The 18,520-nt window shown below is 45.3% G+C and overlaps 1 protein-coding gene across 1 annotated transcript in view; it reads right to left on the bottom strand.

Annotated features, from left to right (window-relative positions):
• Positions 1-18,520, bottom strand: part of LOC144133266 (proteasome activator complex subunit 4A-like) — a 47,951-nt gene that overhangs the window by 23,635 nt on the left and 5,796 nt on the right. The window contains exons 2-25 of the mRNA XM_077666210.1: positions 17,377-17,517; positions 16,591-16,707; positions 15,805-15,999; positions 15,366-15,429; positions 15,198-15,272; positions 14,542-14,661; positions 13,233-13,322; positions 12,001-12,059; positions 11,598-11,804; positions 10,176-10,362; positions 9,207-9,361; positions 8,716-8,869; positions 8,095-8,193; positions 7,293-7,430; positions 5,842-6,063; positions 4,819-4,976; positions 3,881-3,973; positions 3,707-3,762; positions 3,122-3,187; positions 2,947-3,002; positions 2,784-2,882; positions 2,178-2,240; positions 1,326-1,421; positions 350-673 (exon numbers count right to left, since the gene is read on the bottom strand). Coding sequence (XP_077522336.1) covers positions 350-673; positions 1,326-1,421; positions 2,178-2,240; positions 2,784-2,882; positions 2,947-3,002; positions 3,122-3,187; positions 3,707-3,762; positions 3,881-3,973; positions 4,819-4,976; positions 5,842-6,063; positions 7,293-7,430; positions 8,095-8,193; positions 8,716-8,869; positions 9,207-9,361; positions 10,176-10,362; positions 11,598-11,804; positions 12,001-12,059; positions 13,233-13,322; positions 14,542-14,661; positions 15,198-15,272; positions 15,366-15,429; positions 15,805-15,999; positions 16,591-16,707; positions 17,377-17,517 — 3,034 coding nt within the window. The remainder of the gene's footprint in view (positions 1-349; positions 674-1,325; positions 1,422-2,177; positions 2,241-2,783; positions 2,883-2,946; positions 3,003-3,121; positions 3,188-3,706; positions 3,763-3,880; positions 3,974-4,818; positions 4,977-5,841; positions 6,064-7,292; positions 7,431-8,094; positions 8,194-8,715; positions 8,870-9,206; positions 9,362-10,175; positions 10,363-11,597; positions 11,805-12,000; positions 12,060-13,232; positions 13,323-14,541; positions 14,662-15,197; positions 15,273-15,365; positions 15,430-15,804; positions 16,000-16,590; positions 16,708-17,376; positions 17,518-18,520) is intronic.

An 18,520-nucleotide genomic window follows, 5' to 3' on the forward strand; every position in this document is an offset into this window, starting at 1 on the left:
TGCTGTCACGTGGTTGGTCACGCGGTGCGGAGCAGCTGCCGGCGGTGCGGCGCCGTGGCTGATCACGTCGTTCGTCACGTGGCTGGTCACGTGATCAAGTTCCACTCCGCCAGCTGTAGCTATTGCGCCACTCCAGGTTTAACCAGAGCTAAACCACCGGCAATTTTTTTTTTCAACTAATAAATTTTTTTCTCCTCCTCTGTAAGCAATCAGATATGACGCATTTCGAATACACTGAAACCTGACATTTACTAAAACTATGACGAAATGAGGTTTTATCGTACTGGCATCTTGTTTCTGGACCAAGACCAGTAATGCTCCTTGGGGATACAAAGCTGACGCAGCATACCTTCAGTGCAATCTGCATGGTCTCAAGGTGCTTCTGCAGTGTCTCGAGGATGTGCTCCAGGAGCCAGATGATGGAGGGCTTCTCGGAGTGTCGCGCCCCGACCAGTGCGGGCCACAGCTGCCCCAGGAAGGGCCAGTCGCACAGCACGAGCATGGTGCGTTGCTTCTTGCCGAGCAGGGTGTACAGGGCACCCTTGAACTGCTCGTGAGTCACTTCAGGATGCTCTGGGGTCAGCAGCTGCGTCAGACCCTCCAGCAAGAGACTGTGTGAGCCCAAATAACTGTTCACGCAGTTGCCCAGCACTTCCTGCGCCTGTATCCGCACCTGCACAGACAGCAGTAGTAGCAGTTGGGAGTTAATAACGCTGCGGCAACACTGACCATAGTGCACCTCATTAGTCATGGTTGCTAGCATTAATGTCTAAAACGTAAACTTAAAAGACATGAACAAAGGTGACGGCAAGGAAATTTTGGCTAAGGCAAGGGGTCCTCAAGCTTTTGAACCTCAAAGAATGCCTCTGAAAAGGTACTGTGGAACCCGTCTTGGCTACCATGTCTTCCTGCCTAACAAGCATGCAAAAAAGAACATGCACAAATGCAGCCCATCAAAAAATGCCTAGATTCAATTAGGAATGACTGGCTGTAGATGAAAACAGTCGCCTGTATGCAATTACAGTATGGTCAGTCCAAAATTAAATTGGCAAAAAAAAGGGGGGGGGGGGGGGGGTTGCCATGTACGAATTCAGGTGCTTGGGAAATTCAAAAAGCACTCCACGAAACCCAAGAATTCCGTGCAATCTAGTTTGAGGGCCCCTAATCTAGGGTATAATTAAAGCACCCGATGAATAGCAGAGACCTTTAACAAGACATACTACTATAATGGCTTGGAAGAAAAGCTCCTAACACCATACAACTGTAGAGTAAAAACCCTTCCTTCTCGATGTGCTTAGCGATATGCCATGAACACGATAACTTGCCTCACTGTAGTGGCTGGTGGCGAGTCGTGACAGGTCAAGCATAAGGTTCCGGTGCATATCCGTGAACAGGCTCTTGTAATGGCTCAGAACGCGCATCTGAAAGGAGATGAAAAAAGTTGGTGGTCTTCCTACCACAGAAGGTCTACTAGAAGTAGACGTAAGTGCTTATATAGTCACCTGTGTATCATGTATGATACAACAAGCTTAACAGCACCCGGCATCACATTTAAAAAACGTCACTAAGAGAAGCACAGAAACTTAGGTGCGTCTAAGCATCTGTGTTTTGCTAATGTCAAACGCCTAATAACCTGCATTTATACCCCACACAAACTTGTTTAACACCCTGCAAGAACTTTCTGCGGCAAAAATTCGATGGCTCAAGTAGAAACAAATTTTGAGCTTTGCTGTGTCCATGAAAATTGCCTACTCAGAATCCATGCAACAATTTGCGTCTTGCAAACCAGGCTCACAATGTATTAAATGAACAGCAGCTTATAGTTCAGCACTTCATTGTTGTAACAAGGATAAAATGGATTTCCCTGCCTGCATGCAAGCATAAATGCTTGAGCAAACAGGCAAAGAATGCGTTGCATTACATGCTGTACAAATAAAATACAAAAACTACAATCATGTTTTCATCATGCAACTATTAACACCAGCTTATATAAGATGAGTGTGTTGATTAGATGACTCCAACGCCATGGTAATCGAGTTCAGTCATTTGAATATTTATTCACATTTTGCAAGTGCCAGCTCTTCAAACACATGCTCCAAGAACTTTTAAAGGTTCCGAGGACGACATAAGTGAGAACCAGGCTGTTCACACTTGTTAATGTGCATCTGTCAACTCACCTCATGTTGCAGCTGTGCCCTGTCAACCAGCAGTGCTCGAATGTGTTGCTTGTGTTTGGCAAGCTGCGCAAAGAAAGGCATTGCATTACGTGTGGTACTGGTAAGATTCCTCACAGCGCTTGTGCCATTTATCAACAATGCACTCTGCCTATGCACCTTCTACATCACAGAAGCATTTGATTCCTGGCACTTGGAAGACTATGACGCAAATACAAAATATGATTCACTGGAGCACACATTCTAGAGACGCTAAGAGTATGCAGGGGTGAATAGTGTGCAGAATGGATTACAAGAACTGATAATTTGCTTGTGTTTCCTTATATTTCACCACACCTTCGCACTATGCATTAGTAACACCACACTAGTAGGGAGCAATTGCCAATGTGACACATGTGACCGAAGTTTGTACACTGATATTTACCAAGCAGCTGCTCAATAAGTCCAGTAGCATCGCTCGTGACAAAAACATGCATGCACACTTGGACATTTTGCTCTTCAGAAAAAAAGAAAAAAAAACCTGCAGCTTGTAGCTTCCCGATCCTCAGAAAAAAAAAAAAATCACTTCACTGATCGCTCAGCTACATTCAATACACTTGATGCACGCACCCTGTTCTCCAGGCCTTTCTTGATAATGTTGAACCCCTTCCACCGAGTATCAAAGTCATCTTTGGGGGTCCCCCAATAGAAGACGAGCTCGTGGTAGATCTGCAATGTAAGGACGGAGTCTGTAGCCCAGCCGCACACAGAACAGTGCTCAGCTAACCCATACCTTTATGATCAGGCAGAGGGATTTGATGTCATCCTCATGAGTCTCAAGTGTGTGGTCTGCAATGTAGAAAAAAAATGGGGGTATATTTCTGAAACGATGACCGTTCCAAATGAAGTTCGGTTCACTTCAATACGACAGCCATCAGTGCAGGCAACCAGTGCGGGGTTTCACATACCTAGCACCTGCCGCATAATGGTGGCCACAACTTGCCGCACATTTTCACCAGACTTGAAGTCCACAGCTGCATAGTAAAAAAAAAAAAGTGGGCATTATATGTATATAAGTTTATACCTGCATACTGGATGCAGTATAAACACTATCTCTCTCAGGTATTTAAAAGTAAAAAAATAAATAAATAGAAAATCAGTTGTAGTTGCACACCTCTACTGACCTATAAAGTGATGTATGCACAGCAAAAAACAGTTTGGCATGTTACGCTACCAACTGTGCAGGTGGTTCTAAGTTCTAGGTAGGCTGGTTCAAGAGATAACTTAAAACCACTACATACCCTTTCAACAGTAACTGCTCTTGCATCAATTATCATGGAAAAAGACACGCGAAATCCCCTAGGTAAGTTTGCAGAGAGACAGCAGTAAAACACGTGATCTTAGTGCCCTTGCCACAACTGCATTTTTTTTTTAGCCATTCATCCCAGTTATTCCTTTGCAGCAGATTTAATGTGTTCTTTAGATACTGTTTTTCTGTAGTTTACACAACACGACACGTAAAAAAAAAAAAGAAAGACAGATTTAGGACTCACGTGGTACACCCAAGTGGACTTTGTACTCGAGATGAACATCCACTTTTGAGCCCAGCCTGCATAAGAGCAAGGACAGCATACAAGAGGTGGTTAGGACATAAAAAAAAAAAAATTACGCAAGAAAGCCCTTTTTGGTGAAAGACTGAAAACCCGTAATTGAGAAACAGTGCTTACAGGTTGATGGACTCTCCAGGCCACATTGGAAGCACCAGCCCTGCTCCCAGGATGCAGTCCAGGACCAGGTTGAGGCTCCGCTGAACCTCCTCCCTGAAATACACAGGCTGTTTGATCACGCAACCAACGCCGGGCATTTTATGGACAACCCAGCCTTGCTTCTGAACCACTCAAACAAAAGCCTACTAATGCAGAGAAGTGAATGAGAAGGGAGGAAACGGCAAAATCACGGCCGCTCTGTCAATAACAACAGAGCTGAAAAGAAATCGGCCAACACCACGATAGGGCTACATTCCATGATGAATCTGAAACTAAGCTCTCAAGCTATCACTTTCGGCATTGTGTCTTTTTCCTGGTGGCACGGCATCCATTGGCTATCTACAGTGGAACCTAATGTCACCACATTTTAGCTACTACTAGTGTGTTCTGTCAACAGCAGTGCACTCTGCATGCTTGTTTGCACACACAAAAGCTACATTCCGACTCGAAACTGGCATCAATACACCTTACTAGGCATGCCAAACAGGCAGAGAATGACGACAGCTCTGTTCTTGTCAATGAAACCAACCTAGGAGTGCTCACAGTCAGCAAAAAGGCAACTGTTTACCCATACTGATGGGTAAGTCTATTCTATTCTATTCCAGGGAAGTCTACTCTATTCCTTAATACAGACATTGTGGACATATATTACGACTAAATGACATTAAAATGATGTCCACAGCAAGGATGTCTGGCCACAAATCTTTTACTAGGCCCAATTCTGCTGTTCCAACCAAACGATGTGCACACTGTGAAAAAAAACCTCAAAAATTGTTACTCCAGAACCCCTACAGTCTCATTTATTTGCCTCCATACGACCAGGCACTTAAAGCCAATGGCACAGTGATTACTTTCAGCTAACCATATGTTATCCTTTAAAGAAGCATGGCACAACACACCTGGAGAGGCTGCGTTCTCCCCGACTCCAGAGAAGCAGTGCCTGCAACTCTGGGTACAAGAAGGTTTCGAGGAGCTCTTGCATGCATGCCAGCTCCTCCTTGGATGGCACATGCCACTTGATGTCCAGGTGGTCCAGATCGCCCGCTTGACCCCACTCCTGCAAATGAACACCATCGCAGGTTTTTCCACTCTGAAGAGCCAGACTTGAACGCCCAGTGCTGTGTGCTGAAAGCAATGTCAGGACTGCACTGGTGCGGCTGCAGTCCCGGTAACGCATGCCAAGATGACCGCTTGCAGCTCTAAGGACGCTGTAATGCTGGTTCCTAGGCACGTCTTTCAGGCTCTAGAGCTCTAGCGGTTACCTCGGCCTTAAGTGCTTAAACTCCAGCTATGGACTGGAGTTTCAGAGGTGCAAAGCACTAAGCAAAAGCAACCAAAAGCTCCAGAACATAAAAATTCTTCAGCATAGAGGTAACCATGACAATGTTGTTTTTTCATTTACCAAGAATGGAAACGCCTTTCTTGAGACACAATTGCAATGGAGCATTTTTCGAGCAAAAGCTCCACTCTCTAAGCTGCAACATTTAAGGTCATGGACATTGCCGTTTAACCTTGAGCCAGGCTTCACACGCATGACGTTACACCACGTGACTAGCCGCAGCTGGTGCCGAGCTGCGCCACCACCACGCAAAACCTCCGTCATATGCCGCAGCAATGACGTCACACCATTCTTCGCTATAAGTACTGATGGCTTTGCTTTCGCTCGTTTACTAGGTTTAGCTGGGTTGAACCTCGGCCAGATTTTTGCTGCCTCACTGTGCTTTTATTTCTAGTCATTTTCAACAAACACTTGATAAAAATGAAAAAATTCAGTTCGAAGTCAAACGCAAAGTCAGCATTGCAATGCCATCTTTTCCTCGGACTCACCTGAGCTCATACAATAGCCGCCCTTAAGCTTTTCACTGTAAAAATGTAAAGTCCCACTGCTGCTGGCCAGTTGGCAGCATCCCATGGGCACGTACCCTGATGGGCAGGTAGTTGGCAAAGTCCACACACTCCTCCCATGGCCGTGCAGTCATGCGGTAGTCAAGGGGAAAGACCATGGTACATGCGCGCAGGATGTTTCGCAGCAAGCTGCTGGCCAGCAGGTAGCCTCGGCGCGACGACAGGTGCAAGGTGCGTTTCAGCACCTCCTGCAGTGACGGCAGGTGCGGCAGAAGCTCCTGCCCATTGCAGCGCACCATCTGAAACAGGAGCAACGGGAGCATCTTTGGTCCCAGCACTCGAACTGAGGCACACGCTCCTTCATGTTTTCAAACACAACAGCATTCACAGCACTCGCTCAGCAAATCTCACCTGCTCATGAATTTGTGAAGATTCACGCAAATTTGTCCATCGTAGTTAAATAAAAAACAATGCCATGAATGTAATTAGACATGATATCGCTGCTAAGAGACGAGGTCTAAGGACAAGTTAAGCACTGCAAGTGGTCGTGTGTAGACTGTGTGTGTTCCAGCATCAGTAGTGTCTAGCTTGTCCTTAGCCCAGCTCTTAGTGTGTGTACACCACTATGTTCAAAGTAACCAATCAGCACAGCTGTTTGTACTATAAGCTGGCTTAAAGCTTTCGCCACCCTACTGCCTTCTGCTCTTGAGGCAAACACTGTCGCATAAAAAGGGCACACCAAGCAAAGAGGAGGGGTCGCACAATGCAGCATGTTCCACACTGCAGCTGGCACAAGCCAAGGAATGTTGCCCCAGGGCAGTGACACTAATCAACCATGTTTTTATGAGCCGCCCCAGGCTTTCTTTGCTCTTTCAGACATCCTGGCATGATTGTAAAAGTCTCCCAAAGCCGCATACAAAGCCAAATATAGAATCTGCATGTGAATGATGATGACGAATTTTAATGGTGGAAGGGCAGCCATGGCCAATGAACACCATGACACAAGGTATTTTCGCTATGCAATGTGCGGTTCGTTGCACAATGTGGGGTCGAAGACCCATTTTAAATTTTCAAGCATTTCCCCCTGTAAAAGCAGAGCACCAGGTCAAGGAACGCTTATATCGGTTATATTACCGGTGGGTACCTGGCGGCACTGGGGACTGAACCCGGCACCTTCCGCATGCAAGGCAGATGCCCGAACCATTAGGTAACCACAAATTTAGATGTGCAACCAACGTGAACATCACATCCAATGCGAAATTTTCGAGTGAAAGTAACAAGTGAATACAAAAACCCCAGCCAAAATGCAGTGACTTGCACAAACACTCTTCGCTATCGTACAGCACCACACCAAGTGTTGAGTCCCGTGAGCGAGAGAAAATGAAATCGTGCGAGAATGTGGATTCCAGAACAACGAAATTCCGGTGCAAAATTCCAGATTAACAGTCCCTCTCTAAGGAGGCACAGACCCAGAGAGGGAGGGTGCCACAGAGTTTCGAAATGCGTACAGACAGGCCTTACCACCTACCTCGGAAAGTAACAGAAGGGCAAAGAGGAGCTCGTCGTCTAGCAACTCTTCTGTGGCCACCTCTTCAGACACAGTCAGTGCCATGACCAGCTTGGTGAAGTGCGGCACAAATGTGCCCAGGGCCAGGCTTGGGTTCACCTGCATTGCATGCAAAAAGGTACACCTGCATCCACAGCCGGCTTCAAAGGTAGACAGAACCCTCACTAAAATTTTTTTTTCCCTCCTGAACAATGACAACATGAGCAAGATGAGAAATGAGCAAGGAAATGGTTGTGGAGAACTTTGCAGATAGTGAGAGTAACTACGCAGTCAAAACGTTTCAAGTGCAATGGCACACAGAATGCACATCAAGTGATGAAGCATATTTCCCAAACAAGCATTTCAAGCTGAGAAGTGGTGCAGAAAGTGATAAGACGTATGCAACAACTTTTCAAGCAAAAGCGGCATTGAGGTTACGTCACGAATGTTCTCATTCATGCTAATAGACAATCTTTTCATTTTCAAAAGCCTTGTAACCTTGTAAGCCTTGTAACCTTGTAAAGCCTTGTAACCTTGTAACAGCCCGCAAGGGCTAACAATATTTGGAAATAAAATAAATAAAATAAAACTCGGTCCCTTTGGAATGTCTTATATAGACAAGCACTTATGAACGCTAAGTTTTGAGCACAGCTTTTTACCAATTATTGATGCACTTGTCTGGAAGTTATGTATAGGATAGTAAGACACTTATGAAGGCCAGGTTTTGAATACCACATGTACTACCTACTGGTGCGCTTACATGGAAGAGACAAGACAGACTCACCCGCGCCATGCAACGGCACAAGTTAGCGACATAGCGGCCAGACACTCGTGTCTCCAGGATTCGGCTGGATACAAAGGAATGCAGTTTCTTCAAAGCCGCCTGCAAAGGGAGGTTGAGGGCATATTTTGTAACATCGACGCAGAGTCACAGATGGCAGCCCTCAACACTGCCTACAGAAGAAACAAGCACCCCCCACGAAACAGAAGCTAACTTGGCAAAGCAATATATTACTTGGTTTTTAATTCAGCCTGTGAGTTGGTTAGACAAAGAGCAACAAAAAGAATACCACAAACTAGGGCTGTGCGAACATTCGAAATTTCAAATACGAATCGAATATGTTTGTTATTCATTTCTATTTGATCCGAGAAATCGATATTAACAAATTTCTGAACATACGGCAGCGATCGAATACTGCACCGACTTCCATAAATCTGACCATGGGAAAACGAAAATATATAGGCAAATTATCCTGTGCAAAAATAGAGTTTCAAGTGTCAGCTTCGAACAATCAAAACGAGAGAGCATGCGGCTATATCCTCTGATGGTTTGATCCTTCAAAGCCTTGTTTTCATCCTTTGCTAGCTGGACACTTCCTGAGAAAACTGGCTCCAGCGGCCTCACCTTGTATATCTCGGGCGAGCTCTGGGTGAGGATGCTGCTGAAGGTGGAGGCAAGCCCCACTTCCAGGATGTTCTCCTCGGTGTTCATCTTCTCCGTGTCCCGATCAAGACGGGTCGGACTCTCCAAGCTGCTATTCTCTATCAGCGAAAAGCACCTGCCACCAGGAACACAGAAAGAGGATGGAGCCCGGTGGGAAGAGTTTCACGTCAAATTCATCCGTGCCCTGATGGGCAATTGTCACTCAGTGATAACTAGCAAAGACCTCAAGTAACTGTCGGCAAATAGATATTACAGCGAGAGAAAGGTGACACTGCATAAAAGTTCAGCACCGAAAAACAAAAATGGGACATAAAAGAACAAAACGTGTGAAAATGGAGAAAGAATAAAAAAGCATGATATATACGAGTCATTACGAGACATGGCGCATGTCTGCTCGCGTAAGAGAGAGTGCTAAGCAAAATTTCCCAGCATTGGTGAGTAAGTACACGCACCGTCCCATCAGCTGAAGCACGAAGTCCTCAAAGCCCGCTGTGGCTAGACAGACGTCCTGCTCCACTTCACTGAGATCTGTACGAAGGCCCACAGCTTTTGAGCAGTCTACTAGTGGAACGAGTGTGGCAAATGTTGAGATGAACTGGAATGTCACCTGCGTAAGAAAAGACGCCAAAAGGTCTCGGACCACTGCACTCTGCCGGTCAACTGCAGCCCAGAATCAGCTTGCTGATGAAGCAGGAAAAACCTCAAAGAACTATCTTTCGACATAAATGAACAGAAGCACCGCCGCTGAAGAAACAAGTTAAGCCTAACAAAGCCATACATAGGAAGACTATTCAACAGCAATCAAGCCTCCTCACATTTAAAAATTTCTGAGATCTGCCCCCTCCCCCCTCCACTTCTTTCTTTTTTTGACTTCCCTGAAATGTATGAAGGCTCCCTTGAAGACAGTCACAGAATTTTTCACTGACACAAAAACATAGGTCACCTTAATAAAAGGACTTCGGGAATGTAACCAGGTGCACAAAGCTACCAGACATTGACTCACAGGTACTGCAAACACTTTTATAAGCACTGCCACAAAGGTGGTGATAAAAAAATCTCAGCCGCTATTCTGTGAACCCCACATAGCTTAGATTAGCTAAACAGACACTCAAGGCTTCATTTACACTTGAAATGCCGGAAGCAAACTAGATCAATAGAAACGTGTGGTGGTGGTATGGTATTATGTGGGGTTTAATGTCCAGAAGTGACACAAGGCCTGTACGGGGCTCTGCTTCAATTTCGACCCCCTGGGGTTCTTTACTGTGCACCGACATTGCACGGCCTTTTTTGCACTTCATCTCCATCAAAATGCACCTGCTGCAGCAGGGATCAGATCCTGCGACACGAAAGCCAAAGCCACTGAAGCCACTACGACGGGTACAAAAGCGTGGAGCAGGAACAGACAAGCAGGTGGCGCTCACAATGCACTTGCGAATGTCGTTGGGGTCGATGCCGGGCAGGCAACTGTTGAGCAGGGGGACCACATGAGAGGGGCCCTCGGCGAAGAAGCGGCCACCCCTCACGAGGCTGCGTGCCACAGCCACCACACAATGCATGGCTGCAGTCAGACGGTGCGGTTCCGTCAACGTCTCCAGCGATGAGTACAACCTGCGTGGCAACAAAAAAGGACGTTGCAGGGACGTGCAGGAGAGCACTGTGAGGAGACATGCAAAGAGGGGACACTCATGACGCCATGCATAACACTCTCACTTCCGACTCACCAAAACCTGGCCAGTGAATCAAAAGGTGCCCTCCTTTCTTCAAATAATAATATGACAATAATAAAAAAAAATTACCAGACTGCCATCAAAGAAGCTAAAAAAACTGTCCGGGCCATTCATCTTGTCTGGCACAGCAATGAGTGACCATGTGATGGCACATTCATGACTGACAACCGACGGCAGAACTGGAGTTATCTACCTAGTGCCACGACGATGAATCACAGGGACGCGTGAGCTTTAGAGGGCTAGTCCACAGGCCCAATCTACCCCTACTCTGCACCGTGCCAAATATTGTGAAACTGGCCAATGTCACCTACCCCACCATTACTGCAAAATTGTTGTTCAGCTAGTTGGTGCTCATTAGAGGACAAGCTGGAGAGCACATATCGACACAAGAAGTATGAGGTGCACACACTTAGAACCCCCTTTTAGGTGGAAGATAAGGCACCCAAAAACTTCCTTACGCACGAATGCAGCTGCAGTGGCACAACTGTCAGTGCTGTGCACAATGATGGCCTGTAATGCAAGAAGATCATGTAGGCTCTCAAAGGACCCACATGACATCACAGCATGGAATCCTCAGCTTATGTGTACGTCATAAAGTTTACATGGATAGTTGACCTTCTGCCCAACCACACTTATCAGAGCGACACCTTCCTCATGCACATTTCTACCCTTTGAATGACAATCGTACACTTTTAATGTGTTTTTTCCTTCCATAACAGGAGCTGACGCTGCACAGTTTTACACTGTGCCAATACCCTGAAATCGGGTGCCACAACGCTTCTGTGTAATAAGCAACTTTATAAGTCAATATCCGACGCAACACATACACAGTTAAGCTCCAATACAATGATGCCACACCTGGCAGTGTGCCCTGCTGTCACTCAAATGAGTTTGACAGCCTCAAATAAAGTTCCATGTTAAACTGTCAACTTCAAGTCACAAATCAGCATGAGAGCCACAGCTGGAGGAACATCATGAACAGTGACCAGCCGACAACAGACTCAACAGACAATCAGACTACATGCTGCACTAAATATACATACCACACATTAAAAAAAAAAAAAAAACAAAGCCATCACCCACATGGGCTGGCTTGGTGCATGACCCAAGACGCACCTTTCAATGACGGGCGGGATGACCAGCTCAGGGCGCAGGAGGGAGAGATCCTGCAGGGCAACGGCAGCCCCCGAGCTGCCTCCCTTGCTAAACATGGAGAGCAGGACCACGGGCTGCACACTCTCCACAAACGTTGTCACCTCCGCGTCCGTCAGCCGGTGTGACTCTGGTGGGACCGGCTCCCAAGAGGGTGGCTTGTGGCGCTCCCTGCACGGTCGACGCAACATTACAACCCCTGCTTGTGTGGCTTCAGAATTTATCGTGAGCAGCAGCAGCAGAAACTAAGTCAAATGCACTGCTGGACAAACATCCCTCCCAGAGGTGTCATATTATCCCAGTTTTGTGCCAGCCACTGTCACACATCTCAGCCAGGAGCGAGAACTTGACATTACAAAAAGCGTACCTGTGAATCCTTCGCACCACCTCGGCGGGCAATTTGTACAGAATCCTCTGCAGTTTCATCTGCAACAGAAATTACTGCACAGTTACAAACAAACTTGACATCACAGCCAAAGAAAACAGCACACAGCATAAGGGTGCAACCCCCTAGATCACTAACATGCGGGTGTCTCTTGATGTTCATTTGGAATGACCAAAAGTAAAGCACCTTGTGTTAAAACAACTCTCAATGTTTCGAGCTATGTGCAGAGAATGTCACAATGCAACTCCTCTAAAGGCAAAGGGCCGCAAAATACAGCTCCCTCTATTTTCTGCGTTTTAACAAGCGCAAGAGAAAAGCCAATTCTTAACAGCACTGCAAAGTAAGATCAGACTAAAAAGATGGCTGGCAGTTTAGCACTGCTAAGCACAAAATATTGTGCGAAAGCACAGTTTTTTGAAGGTGGACACCACCGCCGCATACCTGAAAGTGCATGTGACGTGTCCACTAACCCAGGGAGCCAGTTATGCCTGTCTTAAACTTGGTCAATGCCAATTTTCCCAATGTAAACTGTCAATGCCAATTTGCCCAAACGTCAATGCCAATTTGCCCAATGTAAACTGCCGCCCCATGTTCCAGTGCAGCGTTTCTGCAGCAATGGTGTTAACGCCAACACATTTTGCTCTGGTGCCGTGTTTTTGCCACAACGTTGTTCATGCCAACGCATACAGCGCACGTCTCTGTCACTACCACCACATAGGTCAAAGCGCGAATATTAGTTTGATAGCAGTATTAGTTGATGAAGAAGACGATGTGCAATGCGCAGTGTGAGAGTCTGTTGCAGTTTACCACGAGGCGTGTCCAGCTGCAGCGACAGCCTAGTGCTCTCCCACAGTGGCCAGCGAAGCTGATCTGTTCACGCCGCCGCGGGTACGAATTCCAGTCACGGATACTTATTTGATTTTTTATTATTTATTTATTTCACTTGGCACAAACCCTCAAACATCGAAAGACCTCGCTCGGAGTTTACCCAATCGGAATGGTGCTTTCGCACTAAAAATGTACAGGTAAAATTTTGATTTCAATGTCTCACTACTAAGACATGCCTCCATTATTTTCTTTCCGTAATGATAAGCCTTTTCAGGGAATTGCGACAGCTGAGCTGTACCAGAATACAGAATACATGACGACGTGGGTAGGCCACATATTTTTATCAAGCTGCGTGCTCTGACACAGCATGAAATAGAGAAACGTACCACCCAGCGGCCATTGTTGGACGGATGGTAGAAGGATTCGATGGCCTTGAACAAGTGGCTGACGTACGTCTGGCAACAGCTGCCTCCACCCTACGTCCAAGAACAAGAACACACTGGGTTTACCTCACCAAGCATATGCTGCAGCAAAATCAACTGAGTAGACATAACATTCCTGCCTGAGAGCTGCACAGCAATCACACCCTGCTTTTCAAAGTTGTTCATGTACACACATTTTTGTCAAATATCCCTGTACAAGACTAGAATGTCATAAAAGTGAAGTTAATTTACTCCAACTTAGTTGAGTCATTTCTGGCCCCATTGTTCTTAATCTGATGATATTACTATAATCTAGCAATAACGAGATGCCCAGACTCCTCATGCATATCCACTAACCACTACAAGAACAGGAATTTATGCGAGAGCACCAGAATAATGCCATGACATCACGAAGCCACATGCATTTTAAGTGGCCCTCACAACAACAGGCTAAACTTCTCCACTTTGGAAAGCAAAGTGTAAAGAAAAAGGCTTGTAATGAACCATACGGCTTGAAACACCCAGTATTAAGAGTCTGAACATGTACATAACGAGCGGCTGTTGATAGCTTGTTTTGCATAAGTTCACTGAGAAACAGTACCAAAGCAAATATGCACTTTCAAATTCTCAGAACACGTTTGCTGCGAGTAGTCTTGCTGTGTTTAAAGTGAAAGGAAACATCTGGTGCGGGATTCTTCTCTTTGCAGCCTAAACGTGGTGTTCTCAATGTGGAAATTTCATTTGTATATGCAAATCCAATGTCTTTCTGACCCAATCAAGACCAAGGGAGGCTGCTCTTTAGCCAGCTTGCAGACACTGCCAGAGCTGCATTTTTTCCCTCACTCGCAGTGAACTGAGGAAATATGGAGCAGGAAAGCAACAAAATCATTATGTTTTGCATGCAGCCAAATCCAATGTCTGGTTCAATATGAACACCATACGCTCCACTTGTAACTTTCCCAGAGTTGCAGTGTTTAACAGAAGAAGACATAATCCAATTTACCCCTCATTCATTCCACTGCTTTCTGCTGTGCTATTAGCATGCCAGGACATAATTCACATTCTAGCATAATGTTGATGGAAACCAACCCGAATACGAGCCTCAGTATAGCAAGCCTCAGCCTGTGATACCCAGTTAACGACTGTCACAGAATGGTCAGCTCTCAAAAGTGGAGAATGCGAACCACTCCCCAAATGCAGCAAGCAAACTAGCAGCCAGTTCATCACAGAACTTTGCGCGGAGAGCATATGCTCACGCAAACACCATCCTCACCAGTAGTGAGCTGATCCAGGTGACCACAGGTGTGCTGTCATAGGAGTTGCTGTGCCTGTTCACTTGGACCTTGCCCGAAGCAGCTGGAAGGTTGAAGCTCCGCAGCAGGCGTGTGAACATCTGGTGAAAGTGCGAGGTGTTCCCTTATGCAGCCGCAACACATCACAGCAATCATGAACCATAATACTAACAACCCCTCCTCTAGTTCTAATTCCCGTCAACTTAAGAATAAACACACCAACCCAAAGTGCCTTATTACAAACACAGGGGTGACACTTAGCTTGCAGTAACTATGAATTAACAAAATGACAACAAAAAAACTGCCTTGTAGTGGACCAAACTATCAAGACCTTTCTTATAATAACTGTAGCGCTACTTGTAAAATGGGTGTATTTGGCCCCAGTGCTCCCTTGAAGCCAAGTCAAGCAAATCACTATGCCACACAACGCAGTCTTTAACAATATGATTTATTGCAGGGTTTGTTCAAGTTCAAGTTTATTTTCCTTTCTTACAAAGATAAAACTAAACCTGAAGCATGCATGAAAGGAACTCTGCAACAAAAATGGTGTTTAATCATTTCTTTATATATTGTGACCAGTTTGCAATCTGTGGAAACTATGTTTTGCAGGTGTAATAAAATTTAATTTTCAGCTCACCGTTGGAATGTAAGGGTCCCAGTTAATATAGCCAACATTGTTTTGAGCGAGTCTCGCAAACAGCCACACAAGGTTCTGAAAAGTAAAAAGGCAAAATAACAAAATATGAGCAGCTGCTGAGTGAACCCAAAAATAAAATACTGATTGTTTGAAAAATTTGCAGCTTACATTTTCCCAAACAGGTGAGTTGTGGCTGTTCTCCCAAAGCCCAATAAACTTGTCAAACCATAGCCTGCAAAACGTAACGAAACAAATGTGATTAGACCTTATGCCAAGCAAGCCACATGAAGAACAGTCACTGAATTTTCACTTTTATTCTTCCTAATGCACTGTTTGTAAAAGATTTAAATTTCCAACAAAGAAAAAAAAATAAAGATAAGCACAATATTACACAATGCCACTGCTTTCATATCTGATAGTGTCCAAAAATAAGTTAACTTTGGTTTAGCAACATCGAAGAGCTAGCATAGTGCACCACAGCCTAGAAAACAAAGAACAAACCTGCCAACCCATGGAGTTTGAAATCTCATGAGGCACCTATGTACCGAAATGTCTATACTTTTCATCTATGTGAAGAAATAGAAACAACTTGATCTAGCCCACACACCTGAATCCTCGATCGTGCTGTTCCGGCGGGAGCATGGTGGGCAGAAAGAGCTCGAAGTAAGCCATTGCCTTGTGCATGGTCACGTCAAAGGGGCACATCAGGGGCTCCCACTCGTCCATCATCTCCTGGGTCGACTCAACCGTGAAGTAAGTGCGGCAGCAGCGGACCAACTGCTTCAGGTTCGTCTCCAGGTTCCTACATACAAACCACCCCCCTTTTCCTTTAACAGAACTAAGCATAACCTGATAAAACCTCTCGTGTGAATAAAGCTGCAATAACTAATGGTCCCATCTGTGAAAGTAGCACCTTCAAGTGTGAAAGCCACATATGCCGGATGCTTTCATACTTTGTATCAGTGCATTGAGGACATCACTGATTCACAAGGAATAAAGAAATATGCAAGGACTGCCTAAGGAATCAAGCAACATGAGGTTGTGTTGACCCATGACGACTGCAACTACTAATCACTCCTTAGCTGCTCGGCTCATTACTCAGAGTGCAAAAGTCAACTGAGAAACCCGACAGGTTTGTGCACAGCGAGATAAGATAAGCAGCATATTGTTCTAGAGCTTCACGACTCTCAGCAAACAAACGGGCCACGTAAATGGGCATGCCCAACCGTATTATGTCACGACTCATTTCGTTTCCACTAACTCCTTCAACAAACAATCAATGTAAGCTTTACATATATCGCATTCAGTTATGATTCCATGTTCTAAGAGACATCCAATGCCAAGACCTGCTCCATGTAAGGAAGGAAAACAACAAGCAACAAACAAGACTCACGCAGGGAGCAGAAGCATGCCGAGATGCTCATAAGGAGAGTAGAGCAGGCGCTCATAGAGCTCATACAGAGGCCTCCAGTCAATGGAAAGGTCCTCCCGTGAAAGCAGCTCCCGCTTCCTGAAATACAGTCACATTCAACACTGGTTACTGCGTGCTTTTGTAAAACAGCCCTGACGCATCAACGCAGAAGTGTCCCTGCAAGAAACACACTAAAGTTAAGAATGTGCCAGTGTATACTGCTACAATGAGCAGGTGTGAAAACGAAATGTCTGCACTGAATACCATAGCGCCATTTCGTGCTGCACAAAAAACTTAGTGGGTAGCTAAACAATCACCTTGCCTAGCATGGAGAAAATTGGCAAATAACAATTTGGTGTAACAACTATGCTTTCGTTGCAGGGACTCCATCCCAGGTTCTGTGCAGCTCTACCATATAATAAATCAAGTTTTTACACCCCAGGTGACCACTTTGACGCTATCAGCAGAAACCTCCATTAGTGAGGCTGAATATCCCCTGAGGACAAGACGGTCGAGTTCTGAGTTTCACCTAATCAGCTATACAAAACTCTGCTTCCAAACTTTTAGCACCCAACAGGTGAAAAAGCCACAAGATCAAAAGCTAGTTCACCCCCAATTCTGACAAAACAAAGCTACACAGAGGTACTTCACCCATGTGGTATACTTCACCCCGCCACAGACCAACCCTAGCCTCCCCAGCAGACAAGGCAGTGGTTGAGCTCAGCAAGCCATGTCACAGGCCTGGTGCAAGGCATGAGAGCAACTCACTTGAGTAACAGGTTGAGAGTATGTGCCAGTTTCTGCACAATGCCCAGCTCCAGCTCTGGGATGGCGATGAGTTCCAAGAGGAGGTGCACGAGTTGCACATGGTCTTCTTTGCTGAAGTGGTACCCATACAGCTTCAGGTAACTGCCAGGGTGAAAGTGTGGAGGATGGAAGGAAAGCAGTAGTAAGCAACAAAACAATATTAAACGTAGACAATTATGTTCACATGAAAAGAGTGCAGAAGAAAAGATGAGCAAAGGGTTCACATAAGTCAAGAAATTATTCTCAGACAAAAAATCTGCTTCCTGTTTGATGTAGCCATTGTAGTGCTGAAAGTACCGATACTATTTCAAGAGGTTGCAAAACATTCCACCTCTTAAGTTCATGGCAGCGGAAAAGTATACAAGGCCAAGGCATTCATTTCTTTGTGCAAAGATGGGGCAGGCAAGTACCAATTCCAGGTCGATTACATTTTCAGCCACACGACCACGGCAACGTCCACCATAAACAAAAATAACAGCACAGCTACCTAAGGCAGGGTCTCACGCTTTTGTGGCCACTGGTAATTTTTTACAATGTTTGCGTGATGACTGCAGCCCTCCTGCTTAAGATAGAAAAACAAGCTTTTGCTCATTAGAAAGCCAAATGTATTTAAGTTTCAATGGTATGTGTTGTTAATAGCGATCGTTAATTGTCAGTGCAATTGCTGTGAACAAAAAATGTAGTGCTCAAAGCAATACTCTTATTCAACCTGCCTGCTTACATCAAGCTTTTGAAGAAAAAAGAAAACTACTGCACCAATTAAAAAAAGCTTCTTCTGCAGCATTTTAATGCAATGTTAATCTTGGTATGTGCCCAGCGGTTTTTGGCTCCAGTGGATAGTTTTATAGAGCTGGTACTCTAAAACAGACCAGAAAATGGCAAAAATGGAGCATTTTAGTGGCGCAATAGATTCTTATTTAATTGACAAAACACATGCATATGTATCACATTTGTGGGAGATGAAAATTTCATTAAGTGTGCAAAATTTCTTTGAGCTGCCCTTGGTAGTTTTCGACGTTCAAAGTTCACCATATGAGAGCGCGACCCACACGAGTCTAGTAGAGTGTCAACGGACCTCTGTGGATAGGTCCTATGGCTCAGCAGC

The sequence above is a fragment of the Amblyomma americanum genome, chromosome 5 (genome assembly GCF_052857255.1).
Source record: "Amblyomma americanum isolate KBUSLIRL-KWMA chromosome 5, ASM5285725v1, whole genome shotgun sequence".
NCBI lineage: Eukaryota > Metazoa > Arthropoda > Arachnida > Ixodida > Ixodidae > Amblyomma > Amblyomma americanum.